Source organism: Salmo salar, chromosome ssa15 (genome assembly GCF_905237065.1).
Source record: "Salmo salar chromosome ssa15, Ssal_v3.1, whole genome shotgun sequence".
Lineage (NCBI taxonomy): Eukaryota > Metazoa > Chordata > Actinopteri > Salmoniformes > Salmonidae > Salmo > Salmo salar.
In genome coordinates, this window is record NC_059456.1 from 73,584,796 (window position 1) to 73,612,750 (window position 27,955).

The 27,955-nt window shown below is 42.6% G+C and overlaps 1 protein-coding gene and 1 long non-coding RNA gene across 2 annotated transcripts; one reads left to right on the plus strand and one right to left on the minus strand.

Moving 5' to 3' along the window:
* Nucleotides 1–1,396: 1,396 nt before the first annotated feature.
* On the minus strand, nt 1,397–4,453 carry LOC106572160 (uncharacterized). Its single transcript, XR_001321066.2, has 2 exons — nt 4,182–4,453; nt 1,397–2,912 (listed from the first exon to the last, which is right to left on the minus strand). It is a non-coding gene; the product is annotated as an uncharacterized lncRNA (long non-coding RNA).
* An 89-nt stretch (nt 4,454–4,542) lies between these two features.
* LOC106572158 (beta-citrylglutamate synthase B) lies at nt 4,543–27,911 on the plus strand. The gene is made up of 5 exons (XM_014146065.2): nt 4,543–5,462; nt 14,579–14,809; nt 19,646–19,732; nt 23,195–23,398; nt 24,943–27,911. The coding sequence occupies exons 1-5, from the start codon at nt 5,300–5,302 to the stop codon at nt 25,452–25,454; spliced, it is 1,197 nt and encodes a 398-aa protein (XP_014001540.1). The 5' UTR covers nt 4,543–5,299; the 3' UTR covers nt 25,455–27,911.
* Nucleotides 27,912–27,955: the final 44 nt, after the last annotated feature.

Genomic DNA, 27,955 nt, shown 5'->3' on the forward strand with positions numbered 1-27,955 from the left:
GATTATGCATGTATGAACTTCACATTGACACATCCAGCCCAAAGCGGAGGTTTAAAAAATAATTTGTATTCGCCACATTTCCAGAGCATGTCTTTGACTTTAAAACGTACATTTTTCTTTCCACTGTCAAGATGGGGGCATCAAAATTATTTGCCCGCAAGGTGGGGGGTCCCCCAATCAAATCTCTCTTTGGGCCTGCAAAAGGCTAGGCTCAGCCTTGGCTACTGGTATAAAGCATTTCCTTAATAGAGTTAAGTAGTTTAACTGCACAAATGCATTGATTGCACAAATCAGTTGACTGCATGTGTGGGTATGGATGTGGTTACGCAGACCTGCAAGCCACTGCACCCCCTCATGATGAGTTCAGATTTTTTTGTGGCTCCCATCCCCATCAAAGTTGCCCATCCCTGGTTTAGGTAGTCTCATGTATCACTCTTCCCTACCTTGAAAGTCATTCTGAATGTGGGTGGCAGGTGATTAAAAGTTCCAATTGTTGGATATCCTCACTCTATATGCAGGCTACATCAGGTGTGACTTAGCCTGTATTGTTATAAAGAGTTTAAATGTTATGATAACATATTCACTTAGGCACTCACTTGATGGAGGCTACAGGATTGAAAGCCACTGAATGCAACAACCAAGTCTCTGTCACTAACAAACACAGTCATGGGTGGTACAGTAACTCTACAATTCACTCGAAATGCACACAGGGAAATATACAAATAAGGCTTTACACCCTTCACAGAGGGCCCTAGAAAAAACCTTCAGAAGATAGAGGGTTCTAGGAAGAACCTTTCATGGAGGGGTCTATGAAGAATCCTTCATAGAGGGTTCTAGGTCTAGGTAGAATCCTCTGCAAAAGGTTCTACCTAGCACCAAAAAGGGCTCCCCTATGGGGACAAACTGAAGCACCTTTTGTTCTAAGAGTGCAGATTTGATACTGAATGTTATGAATTATTCTCATTTCTGTTGAGTGATTGAAGCCAGACTGGAGGTACAAGGGCCAAGGACACACTGATTATTCACTGTTATATTGCATTGATGACATTCTGTGAACACTGTGTGACTCTGTAGCAGCTGACAGTCACTGCCTTTTTGTTTTGACTTCCTACTCCAGCCTACTCAAGCCTCTCGGGCAAAACATGTACTGCTGTCTGATTAAGACATAAAGGGCATGTCTCCAAGAATAGAATACAACTTTGTTTTCCATGTGTTACAGCGAACAATAGAAATGTGTCTTCTGCTCCGTTCTCATCTCAGAATGATTTTAGATGTATATAGTTACAACAACAAAAATCTCTTTAAAGCTATAGACTGGGATCTGGGAATCTGTATAATGGTATTTTAAATTCTCTGTATATACCTACTGACATACACCATAAGCCCACAGGTCATATCTCAACCTCATACACATAACACATTTAATTAAATAAAAATAAAGAAATGGAGGGAGGGAGGGAAAAATCATTGAAAGTCAATTGAAGTTCTTGAACGAAACACACCGTGGCATTGTTTGAACAGGAAACAAATACAAATGGCGGAAGACTAGGGAAAAAACATGTGTTTATCTATATTATACCTTAACGCAGAGCTTTCCACGATTCTAGATTGTTTTTAGCCAAAAGTGTTTAATTTTGAGTAGACTTTGTTGCCAGGTACAGGTGTAGGGCCTAGCCCTCCTTCATTTAAACCGCAATGTCTTTACATATGTTTCATAACAGCCACCTTTAGGGCCACTGGTTTACAGTCATTCAAATACAGTTAGAAATTGACCCCAACCCTAGTGGGTACAGAATAACGTTCAGACAAGGCTGCCTTTGTTGTACAATACAGTATTATGTCAGTAGATGGCGCTCTAGACTAATAATTATTATTTCTGTATAAGACATTTTTACAGACTCTTTTCCAAGACCTGTTTAGTCACTATTAGTTCATCACCCATTTCACCAAAATAATTAAGATAGTAAGATATGACATCTGGTGGAACCCGCCCATGATAGTCTTCTATGAATCACAAAAGAAAAACAGTCAAATCTAAATCAAATCAACAACAAAAATGTATATAACTGAATTGTTACAACAACACATATTGGGGTTTCTCACAAAAGAAACAAAAATGATTTAGTTCATATGTAGATTATAAATCTTTAACACTTAATCTTTAACTCATTGGTTCAAATAGTGTGGTTTTGATGCAATGTAATCCATTATTGCTGTTATTATACAGTGACATATTAGCTCACTATTTGACATGCACCAAAATGATCATTCCACAATTTGTATGACTTAAAACTATTAATCAATTATTATAAACTTCATGTTGACTAAAACTGTTTATTGACTAGTCTAGGATAAAACCATAACAATCCCCTTAGGGTAACCCTAGGGATAAAGTAACATCTAACATTGATTGCAGCCATGAGCTTTACGGCTTTATGAAGCACAATTAAAGGGGCATGACCTTTCATTTCATGTCTTACAATCAAATTCACTTCAAAAGGCACACACACTTTTAAAAAGTGTCTTGTGTATCTTACAACATTTACAACAAAAGTCTAATCAGGGCATCTCAGTGATTCACAGTTGTTAGTCTATTTTGCAGAACTTGAATGTAACAAATATCATCATTCCATTCAGCAGCGTCTTGCTGTGCTCACATTGAAGGATGAATGCGTTCCTCCTCGGAAGTCTGATTGGTCAGTGGAGCTGGCCAGGCTGTTTTGTCCATGATGGATGTGATTCAGCTGGAAGAGGGTAGTGCTATTGAACAAAGGCGAGAAAGATGTGTTTGTCTGTCTTGTGATTGGTTTTGGTACAACTGACCTGGCTTGGTTCTTACATTGGTCTATTCATTCTGCAGTTCCACTTGTGTGCCTGTCCAGTCCAGAACTTCATCATCCATTTTCAGAATTCTAGAAGAAACAAATCTCACATTGTAAGATACCCAGAAATGCCCTAAAAGTAACATTTAGACATATCCTAAAGTACTTCAAAATGGGAGGGGTCAGGAGTGCTAGGGGTGTCATATTGGTTGTGAACAATCAATAGTGTTGTCCTTATAAAGTCTGAATATGGCTATTGTCTGAAAAACAATACATATCCAAATTCATTGAACACGGCCTGCAATAGCTCTCCACTCCATTCCTTTCTCGGAAATAGTTCATTGCGAAGGCATAATTTCGCCCGTGATGATCACATGTGTTTTGAATCCGTGATGCACAGCAGCCAGTCACACACAAACCTATACGACCAGTCGATTGATAGACCATTTGTATTCTGTAAAATAAAGCTCATAACAGAGCATTTCAGATCTGTTTGTTTTTAAGCGTCGACAATAGCCTACAAAAAATAGTATCGTTGAAATTGTTAGAAAAAGCCTACAAACTAACGACTCTGACGTCCTCTACCAGCAAAACTATGCGAGATCTTGTTTCTTGAAATCATATAGACTATTGACGTCCTCTACCAGTAAAACTATGCGAGATCTTGTTTCTTGAAATCATATACACTATTGCTTTTGCGAGGATAAATAAGCTTCGGACCGTTACAGCAAAGATTACTGGTAACTAACCCAAGATATTTAATCAGGGTCGTTTCTAATGAGAGCAAACGAAGGCAAGCAAGCATAGTGGGGAGAACAAGCAAGGAGGTGGAGAGAGTTAAGCACGAGCTAGCGAGATCCTATTGGCGTAATTTAGCATGTAATTGCATATTTTCGTTAGGTAACGCCTTCTCCGTGAAGCAAAGGCGTTCTCTCGATTCGCCCTTGAAATCCTTCTAAACAACATTTCTTGAAACTTTGGCAAAAGGTCGAGTCTACAAACCTTAGTGCAATCTGTTCGTAACAGAATATAGTTTTGGGAACCGAAAATTCTACTGAGATCAAATGTTTAATCGATGAGAAAATTAGTTTCCCGCCACTGGACTTCCTTTCATCACCATATTTGGTGGTGAGTGGATGCTCTAAACGGATGCTTCAGATGTATACATCCTGTGAGACATCTGGCTTCTTTCTTTTTTTGTTTATAAACTGTCGGCCAGAACTAAAGTCTCGCATAATTGGTCAAATGCTAGTCTGTCCGGCAGAGATTTGCTGTCGATCAACGTTTCGATTAGGCTACAGCTAGCTAAGAAAAACAGTTTGACCATCCGATTGTTGAAGCTATGTTATAATTCCTTACGTTTCAGCATCACAACATGGAGACAGAGGCGTTAGTATTCACCAAACCTCCCAGCACCCGGTCTGAACCGGTTCGGGTGATGCGCAAACTCGTGATTCTGAGTCCCCCCCTCTGTGCTGTAGCTTGTATGACATGCACTAAATCACAGCATTAGCGCGCCCACGTTGGCCACACCCCTGTGTTAATTCACGCATTGTCATTGGCTCACTTGTCTTGCGAGCCTCCACAGCGTCAGCATCCTGATTGGACAATAAAACCGATTGCACTCGTTCTCGTCCGGTGCCTCGGATTTCACTTTAGAACCAATAAAATTGTATAAAATACGCAAACTCCGCCCATAGAGCTTAAACGAAAGCACATACTTCAGTGACCGTTGGTTTATAAACTGCGATTGGTCGATATTATGGCATAAACTCGATTATCATTGGCCATATATTGTCCGGGAACGAGGAAAATTGAGTCGTAAACGAGGCGCGTGCTTGAAAGAAAACGCAGGACTGAAAACAAGCGTGCACCTTTTCAGCACCGATCCTCGTGGATAGCGGTACAGGGCCATTCCACCAATTAATCAGACCAGACAAGCGTGGGGATACGAGCAGCATTGGTTTCTTCGATAATCATAGAGCTACCACAATTGTGTTATTCAGCCAAGCGGCTGCGGTGTTCACTGGATAGTAGCTGTTGAGTTCCATGAGCGGTGGATTCGAAGCAAAACGGCACAAGCTTTGTTTGCCCTAAGGGCTGCAAGAGCAAGGAGTCATAGCTAATACTGCTACCAGTATTGTTTTTAGAAGGGAATAATCTGTGGTGCTCATTGTGATTCAGCGGGTTCTTGGATCGAAAGGGACCAGGAATAACGGCCTGCAAATGAAGGGAAGCAAGTGGAAATCGAGTAATTAATCGACCATTAAAAGAACAGCCTTAATCGTGGTGTTTGATTTTTTTAGCCACATTGCTTGTTCGTGTAGCTGCACTCTATTGTGTGAGCATCTTTGTATTATTCGCGTCAATCTCTGACTAGGATCCCGCGCTCTCGTTCGCCCGCCCGCCACCCTCTCGGCCACAGCGGTGTGTATTCGGTACTATTTTCAATCGGCACGACACAGTTTGATATAAATATGTGTTCTCGGGTTTGGTTTGTGACCGACCGGCGTATCCACCAGGAGTATCCGCAAGTCCAAATCCTTCGGGCTCTGAAACAGCGATGCGCCGAGGAGGATGTTGAATTCCGCTCTCTTCTCATGGACCAAATCGTGCTCACCATCAGCGAGGGACAATTAGGCAAGTATCACTAGATTTGAAGTGGCACATCTACCACCGTACTAATAGTCATGTCATTTTTCAACTGTTTTGAATTTGGGGTTAATCGTGTATTCTTGTTGTCTATGGTGGGGTGTATTTCAGTGTAGTATTATAGCACTAGCGAGCCTAGCAATAGCAGGTATTGTTCCGCATCGAAACACACACACACACAACTTGCTAGCGCGAGCTGCTGGCTAGCTAGCTAACTCTGTGACGTGACCGCCTAAACCTAGGTAAAATGTGTTTACATTGGATTTGTGGCTTTCTTTCGTCAATAGCTATTGAACCAAGCATGCAATGACTATTAGAATGGTATATTATGAACCAGGGAAGGATGGAAAACAATATTACATTTTTTGAATAATAATAAAAAGTAAGTTTCAGATTTAAATCTTCAATAGCTCTTAAACAAAGCGTACCATGACTATGAAAAGTATATATTCTGTATCAGGGGAGGATGGAGAACAATCCACACATTTTATTTTGGGGGAATATCTTGATTCAGAATATATGGTTGTCATAGTGATAGTACACTTAGTTTAAGAGCTATTGAAAGATTGCAATCGTATAATAAAATGTGTGGATTGTTGTTTAAGAGCTACTTAAGATTTAAATCTGAAACCTTACCCATGTTTTATACAAAATAAAATGTTTTGATGGTTCTCCATCCTCCCATGATTCAGAATATACTACCTTTTTCATAGTCATGACATGCTTGGTTCAATAGCTATTGACGAGTGAACCGAATATTCACTATCAAAACCGAATATCCAATACAACTTCACTTGGGTATAGCACCAACCCAGTTTCCAGACACCCTCGAATAGTCAGACAGAGATTCTCCATGATGCCAAGGCAAAAAAATTGCTAAATCGAATAGCTACTTTATTATATGCCTATGTGGAAAATATTGTCTACATTATGGAAACGTATAATAACTAGCTAGCTAACGTTATGCTGGATAGCTTTTGTGAACAAGTCACGTTTTATTGGTCACATACACATATTTAGCAGATGTTATTGCGCTACACCCGCATCGTAATACAAAGAGAGTGGCTAGCTAGTAGCTAACGTTAGTAGGTTATGGGGTATTCTTGATGGGCCAGCACAGCTATGCTAGCTAACATTAATTCAATAGAAGTATCTAATGACGTTAAGCAATAGAAGAAGATGTAATGCAATTTTCATTGATTTGACTTGTAATTAGCTAAGTGAAGTGTGTAGTGGGTTTAGCTATCTAGCTATATTGATTCACTTTTAGCTGTCTTCTCTTTTTTTTAAACTTGAGTCAACACGAGTACAACAATTGCAAATACATAGGAGATATTGGATTTCTCACGAGGCACTTGCATGCAGGGACAACAGACACAGGCATCAGAACACAGACTTTAGCACTGATGGCTGGTGGGACAAGTCCAACAATAGCTACTATAAGTTTATCACTAAACTGTTTATCACATTTTAATATCCTTGGTTGCTTGATTTGAAGAACGTGAGGACCCTTGTGTGGAATTTGGTAGTCAGGCATGAGCTTGTGTAATAGGGGGTGCATTTAGCTCAATGAGGTGGCAGGCTGTCTTATAGCACATCTTACATGATGGCATTGACTGAAGGGAGGGGGCAAGCTGACTCAGACCAGGAGGTGGGGATGGAGCTGTCTCTTTGACATGTGGCAGTGAGATTGGGAACGGCTTCCGAATCCAGTAGCTTCCTCACGTGGGATGGAGCACGTACGATCTAGAAACCAGTGTACATTCTCCTCATCCTTCACGTAGGCTACATGTTGAATCTGTTACTCTACAGCAGTTGGGGGGGAAAATGTATCTTACGAAATGACTTGCCTTACAAAATGGTGGTAAAGTCAAAGCCAGTCAGACACCCACTTTAACAATGGCCTCTTGGTAGATAGCCTAGTCTTCAATGCTGAATAATCTGTGACACACCCAGGAGGAAGAGAGGGTAGGACTATTGGCTAAAGCCATAACTGGAGCACTGCTGTGTGTTATGTGGCCTGCCTTCTTTTTTCTCACAGGGAGTCATACATGCTCGTGACATGACGGGCCTTACAATGCATTGTAACCACATCATAATGCATTAGGCCAATACCTGCAGTGCTATCTAATAAACAGTATGAAATGACAGCAGGCTTGAAGTGGTTCAGCATGTATCAGCCCTGTATTGTGTAAATAACTTTTGTAGCAACAGACCACAGAGCAAAGTCCATTGTCATAGCCTGTTCCATACAAAAGTGTTTAATGGATGCTCCATGTCCTCTGAACAGGCTATGTGCTCACTAGCTTGTCTGGAATACCAAAGATGGACCTTCACGTAAGAGGCCAAACCCAGTGATCAGCCAAAGGAATCTCACATCCCATGATTCAGAGATATAGAGTTGTGCAAGAGGTTAAACAGGTTACGAATCGACGCCGGATTCTTTGGCCTTCCACGTAGAGGCGACACACACACTTTTCACCGCGAGATGACAAATATAGCACGTCCATAATATTATCGAAGGCAACAGGACACAGGAACTCTCGAGCCATGGCCAATTGAGCACATTGTGATTTTCCACCACCGCCAGTAATATGATGCGAGGCGCATCAGTAATAGACCAAGGGCTCAGTTCCCTGTCTTTCCTTAATCATAATCTTGGCACCGGAACACTGAGGAAAGACTCCCCATTGACGAACCATGCTGATCCATCAGTTTCAAGTTTTATTGTCACATGCACAGGATACCGCAGGTGTAAATCAGTACAGTGAAATGCTTACTTGCGAGCTCTTTCCAACAATGCAGAATAAAAGTAATAATATAGTTAAGAAAAAAAGAAATACAAGAGAAGAAAAAATAAACACAAGAATGTAAGTTATAAACAGGTCAGTGCCAGTACTATTATTACAGTGTGCAGGGATAATGGAGTTATTCAGGTAGGTATATACAGTGGGGTCTATAATTGCTGGCACCCTTGATAAATACTGAGCTATGTTGGTTGTTAAAAAAGGAAGGGGAAATTGTATTTTGTACTAATAGAATTAATAGAATTGGTCAGAGAAAGATATTTTGTTTAACAAGTAATACAAAAAAATCTCAAAAGATGGGGGGCAAGATTACGCATTTTCATAATGACACTGAGCCTTTTTCTAAAATGTTTTATGATATTGGAGAACACATTGGGAGGGATCTTAGACCATTCCTCCATACAGAATCTTTCCAGATCTGTGAAATCCTTCACCTGCCCTCTTCAATTCTTCACAGGTTTTCAATGGGGTTCATGTCTTGAGACTGAAAAGGCCATTGCAAAATGTTGATTTTGTGGTCAATTAACCATTTCATTGTTGATTTTGATTAGTGATTAGGGTTATTGTCTTGCTGGAAGATAAACTTGGGGCCAAGTGTCAGACTCCTGGCAGAGGCTACCAGGTTTTTGGCTAAATGTCCTGGCTCAGATGCCACTGACCTTAACAAGGGCCCCAGGACCAGTGGGAGCAAAATAGGCCATAACATCAACGATGTTGACTATAGCACCGGTTCCGATCCAAGTGCCAATGCCTCCAGGCGGAGCTATGGTCAGATGACGTGAAAATAGAGCGCTTTGGCCGTGCACACCAGTGGTGGGTTTGAAGCATATGCAGAAAAGTACCTCATACCTACGGTAAAATATTGTGGTGCATCATCGATGTTATGGAGCTATTTAGCTTCCACTGGGCCTGTGGCCCTTGTTAAAGAATAACTATCATGGGATTTTTTTTAGGGATAAACACATGTTTTCGGCATAGTTATAGTTAATCGCGTCAATTCTGCTTTTCATTTTGACAGTTAGTTGCAAAAGTGATATATTTTGGGCTTTAAGTTGTAAATCTAGCTCGTTTTGCCCCTGGCGGTTTGACACTACAATTTAAAAAGTGACGTAGAGGCACCTTGAGAAAGTTCTTCTAGTCTATGTCATCTCAAGGGAGGGATTCGGTATGATATACACTCCCTTCTAGATCTGCTGGGTGGTACCACCACAAGGCTTACTATTAAAACAGGTGACAGCTCGCTTTACTTGGCAATGGTCTTGGTAAGTGGAGTGTGCCAATAATATATACTAAACACAACATGTAAAGTGTTTTGGCCCATGTTTCATGAGCTCAAATAAAATATCCCCGAAATGTTCAATACACAGAAAGGTTATTTCTCTCAAATGTTCTGCACACATTTGTTTACATCCCTGTTAGTGAGCATTTCTCCTTTGCCAGAATAATCCATCCACATGACAGGTGTGGCATATCAAGAAGCTGATTAAACAACATAATCATTACACAGGTGCACCTCTGTGACATTGTGCACCTCTGTGACATTGTGCACCTCTGTGACATTGTGCACCTCTGTGAGGCACTATGATGGTCTGCTTGAAACATGTTGGTATTACCGACTCAGACAGGGAGAGGTTGACAATTTGGCGTGCTGACTGCAGGAATGTCCACCAGAGCTGTTGCCAGATAATTGAATGTTTATTCCTCTACCAAAGCCACCTCCAACGTCGTTTTAGAGAATTTGGCAGTGCGTCCTGTGTTGGCGTGCTCCACATCCGTCTTCTTCACCTGTGGGATCGTCTGAGACCAGCCACCCGGACAGTACTTTTGTGGGGGGAAACTCATTCCTATGCCCTCTCAGGCCCCCATGGCTGCACTCCTGCACAGTCATGTGAAATCCATAGATAAGGGCCTAATTCATTTATTTCAATTGACTGATTTCTTTGTATGAACTGTAACTCAGTAAAATCGGTGACATTAAATAGATGACAATAAATAGATGACAATGGTGGTCATGTCAACTTGTTGTATTTTATCCCAACTGCTATGATTGGTGGTGCAGTCCGTTAAGACAGTTCAATGGTGGTGAGTTCTAAACCCAGATGGGCAGATATGCAGTACCAGTCAAAAGTTTGGACACACCTACTCATTCAAGGGTTTATCTACATTGTAGAATAATAGACATCAAAAATATGAAATAACACATATAGAATCATGTAGTAACCAATAGTGCTAAAGAAATCAAAATATTTTATATTTGACATTCTTCAAAGTTGCCACCCTTTGCCTTGATGACAGCTTTGCACACTCTTGGCATTCTCAACCAGTTCCACCTGGAATGCTTTTTCAACAGTCTCGAAGGAGTTATAACATATGCTGAGCACTTGTTGGCTGCTTTTCCTTTACTCTGCAGTCCAACTCATCCCAAACCATCTCATTTGGGTTGAAGTTGGGTGATTGTGGAGGCCAGGTCATCTGATGCAGCACTCCATCACTCTACTTGGTCAAATATCCCTTACACAGCCTGGAGGTGTGTTGGGTCATTGTCCTGTTGAAAAACCAATGACAGTCCCACTAAGCCTAAACCAGATGGGATGGTATATCGCTGTGGTAGCCATGCTGGTTAAGTGTGCCTTGAATTCTAAATAAATCACTGACGGTGTCACCAGCAAAGCACCATCACACCTCCTCCTCCATCCTACTCTGCGTCTCACAAAGACACAGCGGTTGGAACCAAAAATCTCAAATTTGGACTCATCAGACCAAAAGACAGATTTCCATTGGTCTAATGTTCATTGCTTGTGTTTCTTGGCCCAAGCAAGTCTCTTCTTCTTATTGGTGTCCTTTAGTTGGGGTTTCTTTGCAGCAATTCGACCATGAAGCCTGATTCACGCAGTCTCCTCTGAACAGTTGATGTTGAGATGTGTCTGTTACTTGAACTCCGTGAAGCATTTGTTTGGGCTGCAATTTCTGAGGCTGGTAACTCTAATGAACTTATCCTCTGCAGCAGAGGTAACTCTGGGTCTCATGGCATTCCTATGTCGGTCCTCATGAGAGCTAGTTTCATCACAGCGCTTGATGGTTTTTCGACTGCACTTGAAGAAACGTTAAAAGTTCTTTAAATTTTGACCTTCATGTTTTAAAATAAGGATGGACTGTCGTTTCTCTTTGCTTATTTGAGCTGTTCTTGCCCTAATATGGACTTGGTCTTTTACCAAATAGGGCTATCTTCTGTATACCACCCCTACCTTGTCTCAACACAACTGATTGGCTCAAACGCATTAAGAAGGAAAGAAATTCAATAAATTCACTTTTTAAGACGTTACACCTGTTGCTTGTGCAAAACTGTCATCAAGGCAAAGGGTGGCTACTTTGAAGAATGTCAAATATAAAATATATTTTGATTTGTTTAACACTTTGTTGGTTACTACATGATTCCATATGTGTTATTTCATAGTTTGGCGTCTTCACTATTAGTCTACAATGTAGAAAATTTGTCAAAATAAAGAAAAACCCTTAAATAAGTAGGTGTGCCCAAACTTTTGACTGGTACTGTATGTATTTTTTTCTTCTTCAAATATTTAATTTACAATTTTCATCCTGCGCCCACACACTTCTAATTTTTAAAAGTGAAAGCATACCTGTAAGAGGGGTCACCCTGGTAGTACAGTAGATGTAGGTTTTATATAGTACCCAAGACCGATCTGTGAGTTAAGTTGACCATTGGAAAAAGAACCACGGTGGAAAGCAGTCTCACAACAACTAATTTGCAAATTTGAGTGGGTCCAAGGTGTCTTGGATGACGAAGTTTATGTGTGCCGTGACCAGCCTTTCAAAAGCACTTCATGATTAAAGATGTGAGCGCTACAGGCCGGTAGTCATTGTGGCAGTTTTCCTTCTTTTTTGAGAACAGGATTGGTGGTAGTCCGGTTGAAACATGTGTGGATTACAGACTGGACAAGGAGCGGTTGAAAATGCCTGTGAAGACGCCTGCCAGCTGGTCTGCACATTTTGTGATGACGCGCCCTAGAACTCTGTCTGGCCCCGCGGCCTTACGTGTGTTAACCCGTTTAAAAGACTTAGGCCTACTCACGTCGGCTTCAGAGAGAGTGAGATCACTCAGCCCTCCGGAACAGCAGGGGATATATATATATATACTGAACAAAACTATAAACACAACATGTAAAGTGTTGGTCCCATGTTTCTTGAGCTGAAGTAAAAGATCAGACATTTTCCATACGCACAAAAAGCTTATATCTCTCAAATTTTGTGCACACATTTGTTTACCTCCCTTTTGGTGAGCATTTCTCCTTTGCCAAGATTATCCATCCACCTGACGGGTGTGGCATATCAAGAAGCTGGTGCACCTTGTGCTGGGCACAATAAAAGGCCACTCTAAAATGTGCAGTTTTGTCACACAACACAATGCCACAGATGTCTCAAGTTTTGAGGGAGCATACAGTTGGCATGCTGACTGCAGGAATGTCCACCAGAGCTGTTGCCAGAGAATTTAATGTTCATTTCTCTACCATAAACCACCTCCAACATCGTTTTAGAGAAATCCATTTACATTGACTGATTTCCTTATATGATCTGTTGTTCTGACAAGAGGACTGGAAGGTTATATGAACGTTTTCTGAACGTTCACATGGTACTATAAGTGCACCCACTCACCCCAAATGAATGAACGGATTCATTGAGGTTTTCAATGTGCTCTGTGTAGTTCCCTTGGAAACTGAGACAAGTGATGTGGACACTGTCTTGGCCGGTGTCCTTTAATACTTGTAGCATGGCTCGCTCAACGGCTGCACAATCAAAAGTGTGATTGGGGAGAAAAGGGTGTGTATGAATTATCCCTCGATTTGAATACTGAGAGTGAGGGGAGGGCTGACGGACTGCTATTCCCAAACAAACGCTTTCCACTTCTGAGTCATCCCCCGCCACACACTCACACACTTTTTCCCCACCGCCCCTGCAGTTCTTTATGCATACATATCCAGCCTTTTTCCATTTTTTTATTCTCTGACCATCGTTTGAATCAAAAATGACCTATGTCCTTCCCTTTTTCTGTGCGCTCCTTTTTAGCATCAGGAGCCAGTATTTGAGAAGCCCGTCACCTATCCTTTGTTTGTGTGCCTCAGTCACTGCGACCTCTGTCGATCCAGCGTTGACGCTGTCGCTTTGGTGAGTGGAGATCTTAAGATGGCTGAAAAGCAGGTCACGGTGGATTGAAGAGTGCTGCGTCAGTGACAAGCCTCTCTCCTCTCCCCCGCTCCACCTCGCGTACCATCATCACCCCATCTGCCTCTCCTTATTGTTCTTTCTTCCCGAATTAAAATGGCTGGTAGTAGGCCAAAATGGACTGTTAGTTGCCAGTTCAAATCTCACAGTGAGTAACCTCGTGCACAACAAAACGTTCAAACACACAAACATATGTGTATTTATATTGACAATCTACAGATAGGCTATATACATAGCTATCTCTTGTATACTTTCTCAAACGTGGTGCAAGATCATTCAGAGAATTGGTGCTGGTGGTACATCTTGTGTGCATGATCGTAGAAATCTCTTATGTGTATTTAGGTTCAATCTCCCCTATTTGTGCTGATACCTACCTATATTGGCAGCACGCAATGAACTGTAAGCTGTATTAAGTACACAGCTGGGGATCGGTGCTCCTCCAGGGGTGACGAATCTTGGCCCTGAGGCCAGAGAAGTTGGCAGTGCCACGGGGGAGCATGAGGATGTGGGCAGGGTGTGATGTGAGTGAGCGATGCAGGCAGGACCCAGTCCAAATGAAGCACTTACACCACTAGGTTACAGTACCCTACCTGGACCCACGCCTCTGCTACTCACAGCCAGCTCAGAACTCGCACGTCCAGAGCAGCTCCATAATGACGAGCTGCGTACACAAACACAGTAGTAACCGATCGCAGCTAGACTATGCCCTACGTTTTTGGTGCAGTGGGAACAGATGTATGGGCGTGGCCTGAATGTTCCAAATGGGCACTAGCTACTCCTAGGTTGTCTGGGCTTCTGTTGTGTGATACATACAAAGCCAAGCCACTGTCGCCACCTGAGTTGCTCAGAAAAATGTTGATATCAGTTAAATGTGTTGTTTCCTTTGGCGTTCATGAGTGAAAGTGTAGCCTGCATTTCCGTATCTGTAGAAGATTGCGAAACCTGTCTATGTCATCAATCAATAATTGCCAAAGCTCTCTATATGAAGCTATGTGACATTGGGAATATTTTAAGATAGAGGCCTCTCTTTTCTCTCTCCCTCCCTTCTTTCATCCCCAGGTCTGCGGGTGGAGCAGGAGGTGGTGACGTCCTACCCTCAGGTGGCGGTGGTGCGGGTGCCCACCCCCTGGGTGCAGTCGGACAGCGACATCACGGTTCTGCGCCACCTGGAGAAGATGGGCTGCAGGCTGGTCAACCGGCCCCAGGCTATCCTCAACTGCGTCAACAAGTTCTGGACCTTCCAGGAGCTGGCCGGCCACGGGGTCCCCCTCCCGGACACCTTCTCTTACGGTGAGCTCCAAAGCTTGGTCCATATTATTTCTCATTCCTGAGCTTAGAAAACCCATAATCCCTTGACTTTTCTTGTTGTGTTGATTACATCCTTGATTATAATGATTTGCTGAAATGTATTTCTGTAACTGAAATTGGATAACTACGCGGAACAAAAATATATAAACGCAACATGTAAAGTGTTGGTCACATGTTTCATGAGCTGAAATAAGAGATCCCAGAAATGTTCCATAGGCACAAAAAGCTTATTTCTCAAAAATGTTTCTCCTCGCCAAGATAATCCATCCACCTGACAGGTGTGGCATATAAAGAAGCTGATTAAACAGCAAGATCATTACACAGGTGCACCATGTGCGCTGGACAAAAAAAGGCACTAAAATGTACAGTTTTGTCACACAACACAATGCCACAGATGTCTCAAGTTTTGAGGGAGTGTGCAATTCGCATGCTGGCTGAAGGAATGTCCACCAGAGCTATTACCAGATAATTGAATGTTAATTTCTCTACCATAAGCCGCCTTGAACATTGTTTTAGCGAATTTGGCAGTACATTCAACCGGCCTCAGACTGCAGACTACGTGTATGGTGTTGTGTGGGCGAGTGGTTTGCTGATGTCAACATTGTGAACAGAGTGCCCCATGGTGGCGGTAATTGCATTTTATCAATGGCAATTTGAATGCACAGAGATACCGTGACGAGATCCTGAGGCCCATTGTCGTGCCATTCCTCCACCGCCATCACCTCATGTTTCAGCATGATAATGCACGGCCCCATGTCGCAAGGATAAACACAATTCCTGGAAGCTGAAAATGTCCCAGTTTTTCCATGGACTGCATATTCACCAGATACAGTGCATTCGGAAAGTATTCAGACCCCTTTACTTTTTCCATATTTTGTTAGGTTACAGTCTTATTCTAAAATGGATTAAAATGTTTTTTTCCCCTCATCAATCTATACACAACACCTCATAATGACAAAGCAAAAACAGGTTTTTCTAAATGTTTGCAACTGTATATATTTTTTTTACTGAAATATGACATTTACATAAGTATTCAGACCCTTTACTCAGTACTTTATTGAAGCACCTTTGGCAGTGATTTTAGCCTCAACTCTTCTTGGGTATGGCACTACAATATTGGCACACCTGTATTTGGGGAGTCTCTCCCATTCTTCTCTGCAGATCCACTCAAGCTCCGTCAGGTTGGATGGGGAGCGTCGCTGCATAGCTATTTTCAGGTCTATCCAGAGATGTTCAATCGGGTTCAAGTGCGGGCTTTGGCTGGGCCACTCAAGGACATTAAGACTTGTCTCGAAGCCACTCCTGCATTGTCTTGGCTGTGTGCTTAGGGTCGTTGTCCTGTTTGACGATGAACCTTCGCCCCAGTCTGAGGTCCTGAGCGCTCTGGAGCAGGTTTTCATCAAGGATCTCTCTGTACTTTCCCTCGATCCTGACTAGTCTCCCAGTCCCTGCCGCTGAAAAACATCCCCACAGCATGATGCTGCCACCACAATGCTTCACTGTAGGGATGGTGCCTGGTTTCCTCCAGAAGTGACACTTGGCATTCAGGCCAAAGAGTTCAGTCTTGGTTTCATCAGACCAGAGAATGTTGTTGCTTATGGTCTATAGAGTCCTTTAGGTGCCTTTTGGCAAACTCCAAACGGGCTGTCGTGCCTTTATCTGAGGAGTGGCTTCCGTCTGGCCACTCTACTATACATGCCTGATTGGTGGAGTGCTACAGAGATGGTTGTCCTTCTGGAAGGTTCTCCCATCGCCACAGTAGAACTCTGGAGCTCTGTCAGAGTGACCATCAGGTTCTTGGTCACCTCCCTGACCAAGGCCCTTCTCCCCCGATTGCTCAGTTTGGCCAGGCGGCCAGCTCTAGGAAGAGTCTTGGTGGTTCCAAACTTCTTCAATTTAAAAATGGAGGCCACTGTGTTCTTGGGACCTTCAATGCTGCAGAAATGTTTTGGTACCCATCCCCAGATCTGTGCCTCGACACAATCCTGTCTCAGAGCTCTACAGACAATTCCTTTGACCTCATGGCCAAATGGTGGTCACTCCAGATACTGACTGGTTTCCTGATCCACGCCCTACCTTTTTTTTAAAGGAATCTGTGACCAACAGATGCATATCTGTATTCCCAGTAATGTAAAATTCATAGAGTGGGGCCTAATGAATTTAGTTGAATTGATAGATCTCCTTTTATAAACTGTAACTCAGTAAAATCTTTGCAATTTGTTGTATGTTTTATATTTTTGTTCAGTATATTTAGTTATATACCTTTTAATTAGCTACTGCACCACTCTTCGCTGTTTCTGTCTATCAGTGCAGGGGCAGGTAATCAACAGGTACAGTATCTTTGTTCAAGTCAGTATACACTTAAGACAGCTTGTAAGGAGTCGACGCAAGGAATCTCGGACAGTTTGTCCAGGTTCAATTGTTTAATTACATTTTAGTCATTTAGCAGACACTCTTATCCAGAGCAACTTACAGTAGTGAATGCATACATTTCTTTTTTTTTTTTTTCTCCTTACTGGCCGCCCGTGGGAATTGAAACCACAACCCTGGCGTTGCAAACACCATGCTCTACCAACTGAGCCACAGGGAAGCACTCTCTCTAATTCATTGCGATGGAAGGGTTGCACTTCAAAATATTTTTTTTTACATAGCTTATATACTGTCACTTGATGCACTTCTTATTGGTCGGTACAGAACTACCCATACTTCAAATATGGCATTAACATGAGGTTAACAGAGAGCTGACTGACATGGTACTTAAAAATAAATGGTTCAAACTGGTCAACAACTCAACTTATCCCCTCCGGGAGAATGTGTCTTGCTCAGCAACCTTACTGCCCAGAATACGCAGAGCTCTCTACCAGATGAATTCCTCAGCGGAGTGGCCCTTTATAGCACAGACATCTGACCACAAGTGAAGGGTTAAAACACACACACACACACACATTACTTGAGATCTTATATGGATATATATTGGACTATAATAACTAAGGATATACTGCTTCAAATCTCAATCTACAACATTATCACGAATCAAAAGTCCTTACTTACACTCTACCACCGATTGTACGTAAAGCGGAAGACTACTAAATCAAAGCATAGCTGCTCTCTTTGTTCTTGGAGTGAGGGCAGTGATAATGAATTGGGTGCATCCTTGTATCGGAGATTTGCCTTTTTTAAATTTTACTAGGCATGTCAGTTAATAAGAACAAATTCTTATTTACAATGACGGCCTACCAAGGAACAGTGGGTTAACTGCCTTGTTCAGGGGTAGAATGACATATTTTTACCTTGTCAGCTCAGGGATTCGATCCAGCAACCTTTCGGTTACTGGCCCAACGCTCTAACCACTAGGCTACCTGCCTTGCAGAGAATGATTCGCCAAGCATGCTTTTAAATGCACTTGAGCTGGTCTGAGTGTAGACGTAGTCTAGACGTAATCATGACAAACGGTTCCACAACCAGGATTAACATAAGTCACCCGATTAGTTGATCTTAAGAATCAAAACAGAAAGAGCATCTCACATCCAATCCCCTCCTCTATCATCATCCCTTTCTCCAAGACAAATAATCTGCGTCATTTTAGAGCATTTGTCACATTTTCCATGGAATGTCTTCCTTCTTTACGTTGGACAAAGCAGGATGTGTAAGAACACAGGCAGGCAACAGGGCCTGTACGTCCTAAGCCAAAACCACACACTCGCTGTGTTTTTGTTTTGTTGTAAGACTACATCATCATCATCATCATTTTGATATTTTTTTTTGCCACTGCAAAAATCGAATGCCGTGTGTTTTGGCAAGGGCAGCAGGGATAATCTTTCCCGAATAGCATTCGGAATAAAGAGGCCAGGCAGACCAGGCGGTGCAGGGAAGCTGGAGCACTTATGTAATGTGCCTCTCCACCCTCATGACTTTGAAAATAAAAGATCCCTCCCTCCTGCCCCACCCCTCCTCTGCCCCCCCCTCCCCCCCACTGCAGCAGCCAGTGACATGGTAGAACTGAGCTTTAAATTGTATGTGCTGCTCTCTCTCTGTGTCTCTCTTTTTCTGTCTCCCTCTCTCATTCCCACAGCAGTGTGGACGTGTGCTTTTTGAAAAAGGCATGTGCAGGGCAGCTCACATCTGGTTCTCTGTTAAAATGCCAGACCAGAGACCGAGAGCACAGAAAAAATCTAAATGATCCTGTGTTTCCTTCTCGCTCAAATTTCAGTGTTCAATATTCCAAACAGTTCGGTCCCAGACAGAGCAAACTGAAGCAGAGCTCTCTCTCTCCAGATGATGTTTAAATGTCAACAGAGTTCTTAATGGTCAATTGTATTATCAGATATAGTCACATGAAAAGTCAGAGACGATTAAACAGCCAAGTATTAACACAGAATGACATACCAATGGCAATAATTTCTTATCAGCCATGAGTCATCCGTAAGGCGCAATCCATTCTGAAGGACTCCCAGCATCCCTTGTTTGATGAATTTATCTTGCTTCCCTCAGAGGGCAGATACAGGCTCTCCAAGTTTAAAACGAATACGTCTGAAATACTGTTAGTTGTGTGCATATTGCTCTATTTATTGTTTTGGTGTATATTATTGTCATGTGTTCAATGTGTTTTTACTACATGCTGCAAAATCAATTGCCACCCTGGGATAATAAAGACTACACTACTCTACATCTTGCTTCACAAGTCACAACATGGATGCTATAGCAACAAACCCCATTCCGCACGGTCAAATGACTGAGGTACACAGAGGGTTAATAGAGAGGGTTTGATCATTGGACAAATTGTAACGTGTATGTGGGTCTGTCTTGTGTGTTTCGTAGGAGGACACGAGAACTTCCGCAAGATGATCGACGAGGCGGAACCACTGGGTTACCCCGTGGTGGTGAAGAACACTCGTGGTCACAGAGGTCAGTCTGACTGCGACCATCCCTCCCCTCTCTCATCGCTGTCTCTTTACAGCCCAGGCTTCTGGGTTTATGCAAACCTGTCTCTCTCTAATCCTCTTCCACCATTTATGGGCTTCTGAGTGGCGCAGTGGTCTAAGCCACTGCATTTCAGTGTAAGAGGTGTCGCTACATTACCTGGTTCGAATCCAGGCTGTATCACATCTGGCCGTGATTGGAATTTCCTTAGGGCGGCGCATAATTTGCCCAGTGTTGGCCGGGGTAAGCCGTCATTGTAAATAAGAATTTGTTCTTAGCTGACTTGCATAGTTAAATCAAGTTCAAATATGCATTGTGGCCAATGGCACCTTGGTCCACCTAATATAATTTGACAAAGGAGTGCTAATTGTTTGAGGAAAGCACCAAGTATGAATCTTTGACAGCTTATTTAAACCCATATTAATCATGGTCCCTTTCTTTTCATATTTTATAGAAGGATTGCCAGAGACCTTTTTTAGAACCCTACCATTTTGGGAAGAGATTGACCCCGGGCTATTCCACAGAGGCCTACCGGCCCATCAACCTATCTATTCATAGTCATTGACGCTTTAGTTGGTCTCCTAGTTGGTCGTCCATTGTCTCTATGGATAATAGACTTTGGGTAGTGACAGGGCATAGACTATCAAGACAAGGCATTGTTAAGGAAAGAGACCATTGGTGGATATCAGCCAATGAGCCATTTCTTGAGCATTTAACATGACTTAAGATCCAAATACCTAGCCAATAGCAATGCCAACGGGCAGTCGTTCCTTCTTTCCTCACATGTAAAGAAAGCTAAGTGGTCCTCTTTGTTGAGTGTGTAATCTGGTTGGCTGGTTGACACTGGTTTTTAGTGGGTGTGCCCCCTCTATCTCATTGGACAGCTGTCTTGCTCCTGTTCCATGGGGCCTTGCCATGTCCTGTTGTTTGATCTCAGCTATGAGGTGTCATGGCTACCATTTTGTCCTGTCTGCGTGGTGTAAGCAACGCAACCTATTCGAATATCTCTAGACACACCCCAACACACTCACATGCTCCTCTCACTGGTCTCCCTCCCTGGTCACTTAGTCAACGCTGACCTGTGTTGTGGTTAGAGGACATGCCACTGAGCATGAGGACAGAGTCTGCACTAATTAAAATGGGCCCTGGCATTTTTGCTAGCCAGTGCGAGAGTCATTCTGCTCTCCCCACCATGGCTTCTCAGTCAGTGTCCCGAGTGTCTTGAAAGATGACTACATTTAAATTGTTACATGGCCTTTCATGTGAGAGGTGTCAGCGTTCACAATATCACTGTCAGCTTCAGAAAAATACTGAAAGTACGCACAGTGTCTTCAGAAAGTATTCACACCCCTTGACTTTTTCCACATTTTGTTGTGTGACAGCCTGAATTTTAAAATTGATTAATTTGAGCTTTTGTGTCACTGGCCTACACACTATTCCTCAATGTCAAAGTGGAATTATGTTTTCACTACATTTTTACAAATTAATTAAAAATGAAAATCTGAAATGTCTTGAGTCAATAACTATTCAGCCCCATTGTTATGGGAAGCCTAAATAAGTTCAGGAGTAAAAATGTGCTTAACAAGTCACATAATAAATATGTACAACTGACTAGGTATCCCCGTTTCCCTTACAAGCCCTTAACCATCAATGCAGTTCGAGAAATAGAGTTAAGAAAATATTTACTAAATAAACATTTTTTTAATAAAAAATCTACAAGTAACACAAGAAAATGACATAACAATAACGAGGCTATATTCAGGGGGTACTGGTACCGAGTCAATGTGTGGTGGTACAGGTTAGTTGAGGTTATTTGTAAAGTGACTATGCATACATGTAGATAATAAACAGTGAATAGCAGCTGTGTAAAAACAATGTAAATAGTCCGGGTGGCCATTTGATTAATTGTTCAGCAGTCTTATTGATTGGGGGTAGAAGCTGTTAAGGAGCCTTTTGGTCCTAGACTTGGCGCTCCGGTACTGCTTGCCGTGCGGTAGCAGAGAGAACAGTCTATGACTTGGGTGACTGGAGTCTTTGACAATGTTTTGGGCCTTCCTCTGACACCACCTAGTATATAGGTCCTGGGTGGCAGGAAGTTTGGCCTCAGTGATGTACTGGGGAGATGCCGAGCAGTTGCCATACCAGGCGGTGATGCAACCTGTTAGGATGCTCTCGATGGTGCAGCTGTAGAACTTTTTGAGGATCTGGGGACCCATGCAAAATCTTTTCAGTCACCTGAGGGGGAAAATGTGTTGTTTAATAGTCTTTTAAAAATTATGTTAATAACTACCTCATCTCTGTACCCCACACATACAATTATCTGTAAGGTCCCTTATTCGAGCAGTGAATTTCAAACACCGATTCAATCACAAAGACCAAGGATGTTTTCCAATGCCTCTCAAAGAAGGGAACCTATTGGTAGCTGTCTGCTTAAAAAAATTAAGCCGACATTCAATATCCCTTTGAGCATGGTAAAGTTATTAATTACACTTTGGATGGTGTATCAATACACAGAGTCACTACAAAGATAGACATCCTTCCTAACTCAGTACCCGGAGTGTAAGGAAACCATTCAGGGGTTTCACCATGAGGCCAATGGTGGCTTTAAAACAGTGACATCATTTAATGGTTGGGATTGGAGAGAACTGAGGATGGATCAACAACATTGTAGTTACTCAACAATACTAACCTAATTGACAGAGTGAAAAGAAGGAAGCCTGTATAACAAAGCACTAAAGTAATATAGCAAATGTTGTGCAATCCAGGTGACAATTCCGAAAGACTCACAACTGTAATCGTTGCCCAAGTTGATTCTAACATGTATTGACTCAGGGTTTCAATACTTATCTAATCAACATATATTAGTGTTTTATTTAGGGCTCCCGAGTGGCGCAGTGGTCTAAGGCACTGCATCTCAGTGCTAGAGGGGTCACTACAGACCCTGGTTTGATTCCAGGCTGTATAACAACCGGCCGTGATTGGGAGTCCCATTGGGCGGCGCGCAATTGGCCCAGCGTCGTTAGGGTTTGGCCGGGTTATCCCGTCACTGTAAGTAAGATTTTTTTTCTTACCTGACTTGCCTAGTTAAATAAAGGTAACATTTTCCATATATTTTTTTTACGGAGTATTTTGTGTAGATTGTTGACAAAAAAATGACATTTAAATCCATTTTAATCCCACTTTGTAACACAACAGAATGTGGAAAAGGTCAAGGGGTGCGAATACTTTCTGAAGGCACTGTGTGCAGAGTATTACATGGTCAGGAGGGCAAAGGTCAGATGAATGAATGATGACTTTTGTGACTGAAAACCCCTGTTCAGGCCATGAATTATCAATAGCCTAATGTTTCTTTTCCTTTTTAAAGCATCTTTGTGATTCTTGAGATGTAATGAAAAGTTCTAAATTTCTCCCTACCCTCCACTCCTCAACAACCCCCCCCTCTCACAGGAAAGGCAGTGTTCCTGGCCAGGGACAAGCACCACCTGGCTGACCTGAGCCACCTGATTCGCCACGACGCTCCCTACCTCTTCCAGGAGTACGTGAAAGAGTCGCACGGTCGCGACGTCCGGGTGGTGCTGGTGGGCGGCCGTGTCATCGGCTCCATGCTGCGCTGCTCCACCGACGGACGCATGCAGAGCAACTGCTCCCTGGGTGAGTGACGCTGGACAGAGGAGAGAAGGATATTATTCTTGGACAATGGAAGTTAGTTTTTTATGCTTCTTTATTACAACCGACACGTTTCGGCATGTAGCCTTCATCAGGGTTTTACAGACAGAAAATAAATTAGGTTTAAGTGATGCTGTTTATGTGATGCTGTCACCACAGTGTCTATAGACTGGTTATCGCTAGAGAAAACCAAGGTCAGAGTCAAATCTGTTTTTTTATGGAGTTCTAATCTCTCGTGGACAGATTCTCGTGGACAGATAAAACGGCAATAATCTGTCAAGGCTCACATAGAATTATGTGATTACGAGCAGGAGTGTTGATTATTTGGATGAATCAGGATTGGGCGAAGGCGGTGCTTAAACTGGTGCAGAGATTTTTAAGCCTGTGTGTGTTTGATAAACAGTTTCTGCTAGAATCCACAGCCACAAAGTCAAAATAGTCTGTATTGTAAAAATGCATGACTACAAAACACAGGCGAAGGGAGGGGTTTGGCCAAGAGATTCCGTTTGCGAGGGAGGAGATTTCGCCTCCTTCCTTTGCACTAAGGTAATCACAGTTAACGGCATTCCCCCCCAGAAGTAAAACAGAAAATTAGAAACTTTCTCAACAGAATTTGACTTCTGAGTAACCGAGATTAATGGAGTTCCATAAAACAAATGTTGCTTTATGTTATTTTCAATGAATGAGAATTTCTTTAGTTGGCTAAGAAACATATTTTTTTACCCTGAACGTGCTATTTCCATTAGTTTTGTTTATTTTGTGGTTCACAAGAGGATTCCAATGGATTTTGCAGAGTCATAGTTTGTCTATGTTAGGAAATCACACCATATCATAGGGGACAGTAAGAGGAGCAGTGCACTTGAATTTGACCACAGAAGGACAATATAGTTAGTTGTCTTGAACGTGACTTTGTTGTTGATGACAGACATGATTATGCTTGTCATAACATCTGCAGTTTTAGGCTAGCCGACACACTCATGTCTTGTGACATTTTGGGGTCATCGGTCATCAATTGTTCCACAGTTATATGACAAGTGTCACATGATGTTATAATAAGATTTGGTTTTGTCTTATGCAAGCATAGATTCTCAGTTGCTCTGGCTGGGTCATATAGTATATGATGTATGTGTTTGTCCATCCTATTTCTATCTATTTCACTAAAATAAATACTAATAATTCCACAAGACATAGTTGGTCACTGTTTTCTCTGTCCTTCCATGATTGTTTTTTATTTTACTAGGTAAATCAGTTAAGAACAAATTCTTATTTTCAATGACGGCCTAGGAACAGTGGGTTAACTGCCTTGTTCAGGGGCAGAATGACATATTTGTACCTCGGGGATTCAATCTTGCAACCTTTCAGTTACTAGTCCAACGCTCTAACCACTAGGCTACGCTGCCGCTTCCTCGCTATAGAGGCCTCAGAGAATGTGAATAATGTCCATGTATGGCACACAGTGAACAGTCTACAGTCCACAGATAGCGGTGACTGACGTCCCTATCCTTCCATTGTCCCCTTCTTTCCCGCAGGCGGCGTGGGGATGATGTGCCCGCTGAGCGAGCAGGGCAAGCAGCTGGCGGTGCAGGTGTCCAACATCCTGGGCATGGACGTGTGCGGCATCGACCTGCTGCAGCTCAACGACGGCTCGTTCGTGGTGTGCGAGGCCAACGCCAACGTGGGCTTCATCGCCTTCGACCAGGCGTGCGGCATGGACGTGGCGGGCATCGTGGCCGACCATGCCCTCTCGCTGCTGCCCAGCCGCCTCACGCGCAAGATGTCGCTGCTCTCGGTGGTGTCCAGCGCCAGCGAGACGAGCAGTGAGCCCGAGGTGTGCCCGGCAGTCAGCAGCGTGCTGCCCGAGGCTGTGTGCAACATGAGCGTGGGCTCTACATCTAGCGAGAGCGACCCCGAGCTGGCCGATACCACCCCGCAGCCCCCGAGCCGCCAAGCTGGCCCCAGCCCGGTGCTACCCAACCTCCCCGACCCGGCCTACAACTTCAACACCCTCCTCGCCAACGAGATCAAATTATTGACTGAGTGAGCTGGACACAGCCAAGGCACGCACGCACGCACACTCACACACACTCAAAGACACACATACACATACACACACACACACACACACACACACACACACACACACACACACACTTACAAACACACACCTGAACATTTGGCGGTGGACATTCCTGTTGCAGATCACAAACACAAACTCCTATACACGTTACACAGGCAGGATGTTACATGCAAAAGCATGAGCTGAACAAACAAAAATGTAATGAAAAATGCCATGACCACATAAACTGACATGACGAACAGATGTAGACGCACGCGCCTTCTCATACTAACTCCCCCCCATAAACACATAGAGATCTAAGGCTGCTCCCCTGACTCTTCTCTTCTCCCCCACTGCAAACAACCCAGTTAGTTTACAACTGCAGTTGGTGGCAGAAGTGGGATCCAGAAGGTTAGCTGATTTACAGAATCTTTTTGTTTTCAATTGCTTTGTGAGGGTGAGGTGAGCAAGAGTTTTTTTTGTTGGGAGAACCCTAAAGAGCGTTACATACACCAGCACATAGTCATGGAAATCTGTCCATCCTATTGAGCGAGCACACACTACAAAACTGTATATTGGAGAATGAGATTGATGCGTGGTCGTCGTTGTAGATCAACCACTGAGGACGTAGCCAGGCTTGATTTACTGTTGGTGAAATGAATTGTTTTGCATGGGATTTTCACCATGACTGGGAGAGGTACACACAGAGGACTAGACAGACTGCCCACCAGCTCCATGTAGCAGAGGACAGACAGGTTACACTGTCACAGGGACTATTAAGTGCAGATTGGGGCCAATTCCATTTTCTACCTCAGTTAATTCTGGAAATGGGATGATTGAAAATCATCAAATACAAATCGTCATCACATTTCATTTGCATTAAATTCATGAATTGTCTGGAATCAAAATGGAACTTACCCCCCCCCCCCCCCAACACTGACGAGGAACTCCTAAACACTGGATCTATGGTCTGACTTCCCTTCCCCTAATTCTTAATTGAAGATGTCAGAACATCTTAGATCTCATTCGAATAACAAAACTGACCTAGGACCATTGCTTAGGGGCACCTTGTATAGTAACAACACTACACTATTTCCTCTCAAGAGAATGCATCTAGAAACACATAAGCGTAGGTCAAGCACAATTGACCCAAAATCGAGCCTACAGTCACTCTGTTTTCAATTGCATGTTTTTAGGGGCTTGTTTTTATTTGCTTTTTTTTAAAGCTTTTTACAGGAACAATAGTCAAACGGAAACTCTCTCTTATGAGACACGGTTTATTTTTCTTCATTTTATAGTTCTCGGGAAGAAAGTTGGATCCGTCTAGGAACAGTGAGTTACAGTGCGGAAGCTGTCACTACACCTACAAGAATAATATACCTCAAAACAGAACTTCTCACTGCCATAGAATAAACTACTTTGAGTCATACATATCTGCCAGCATCCTTGTGGTTTCAAGTGAGCCTTGACTTTACAAGCTTTGATCCCTCCATAGGACGTAAATATAGTCAAGTCAATTTTTTGTAAATAATAATTTTAGAAGCGTTCATGCTTACTAGTATCGGGCTGATATGAAAATCCTAGGGGCTGAAATAACTGTAAACTTTCTAAACTTAAACATTTTGGTAAGCTATTGTGTACAACAGATTGGTTTGTACAGAACATGCAATGTCAAAAATAAAGTTTTAACAAAGAACATGCGTGCTAACATTTCTGTGGATTTGGCTAAATGCGGTTTATCAGCCTAATGTTTTGGCTGATGACAAATTACTGTTTATTCTTCTCAAGTGAGCTAAACTTCATAAACTTGTTGTACAAATAAAATGCAAAACAATACTATCTTTTTTTACAGTGTGTTTGATAGAATGTTACCGTTTCATTCCTCAAAAGGAAAACTTCTCCAGGGATATCTGTGGCCTAGAGCTTCTCTCTTGAGCTGTTGGTTAATTGCGGTAAATCTTCTACCACTCAGCCTTAAAAAAAGACCTATCCACTACGTATCAACTCTGGGGCATCTGCCATCAACCAAAAAGCATTCGCAGCAATCATCCAAAGCACAAGCCACCCTACTTTGTGCCACTTAGTGACTAGCCATTATTGTTGAGGCCCATAACTCATATGTAGAAGGCTTCTATGTCAAACAGTTGACTCTCAAACATAACTCAGGGAAGCAGCCTTGATCTCATCCCCACTCCTAAGGCATGTGACATATCCATCCTAGCTACAGATCTGCCTAAAATGTGTATTGATGACAAACAAAAAAATAAATGTTAAACTATTAAAAAATGTGGTGTACCATGAAGGTTAACGTGCACTTTTTTTCCTTGCTTGTTTTATGATGTTCAGTGTTTTTTCCGCTAATTTATGGTATTTTTTAAGGAAAAGAGTGGTTTGTGTGCACTAATCTTGTCTCAAATAAAGTGAGGCCGCTGTGAAGCTTGATTTTTGTGGGGGCGATTTACTAACGGTCTGGAATCTAACAGGGG

Excerpts from the sequence above, each read along its gene's own strand:
- LOC106572158 (XM_014146065.2), top strand. The coding sequence starts at position 5,300 with ATGTGTTCTCGGGTTTGGTTTGTGACCGACCGGCGTATCCACCAGGAG. Across the intron at positions 14,810-19,645 it reads CCCGGACACCTTCTCTTACG|GAGGACACGAGAACTTCCGC; the intron begins GTGAGCTCCAAA and ends TGTGTTTCGTAG. Across the intron at positions 23,399-24,942 it reads GCAGAGCAACTGCTCCCTGG|GCGGCGTGGGGATGATGTGC; the intron begins GTGAGTGACGCT and ends TCTTTCCCGCAG.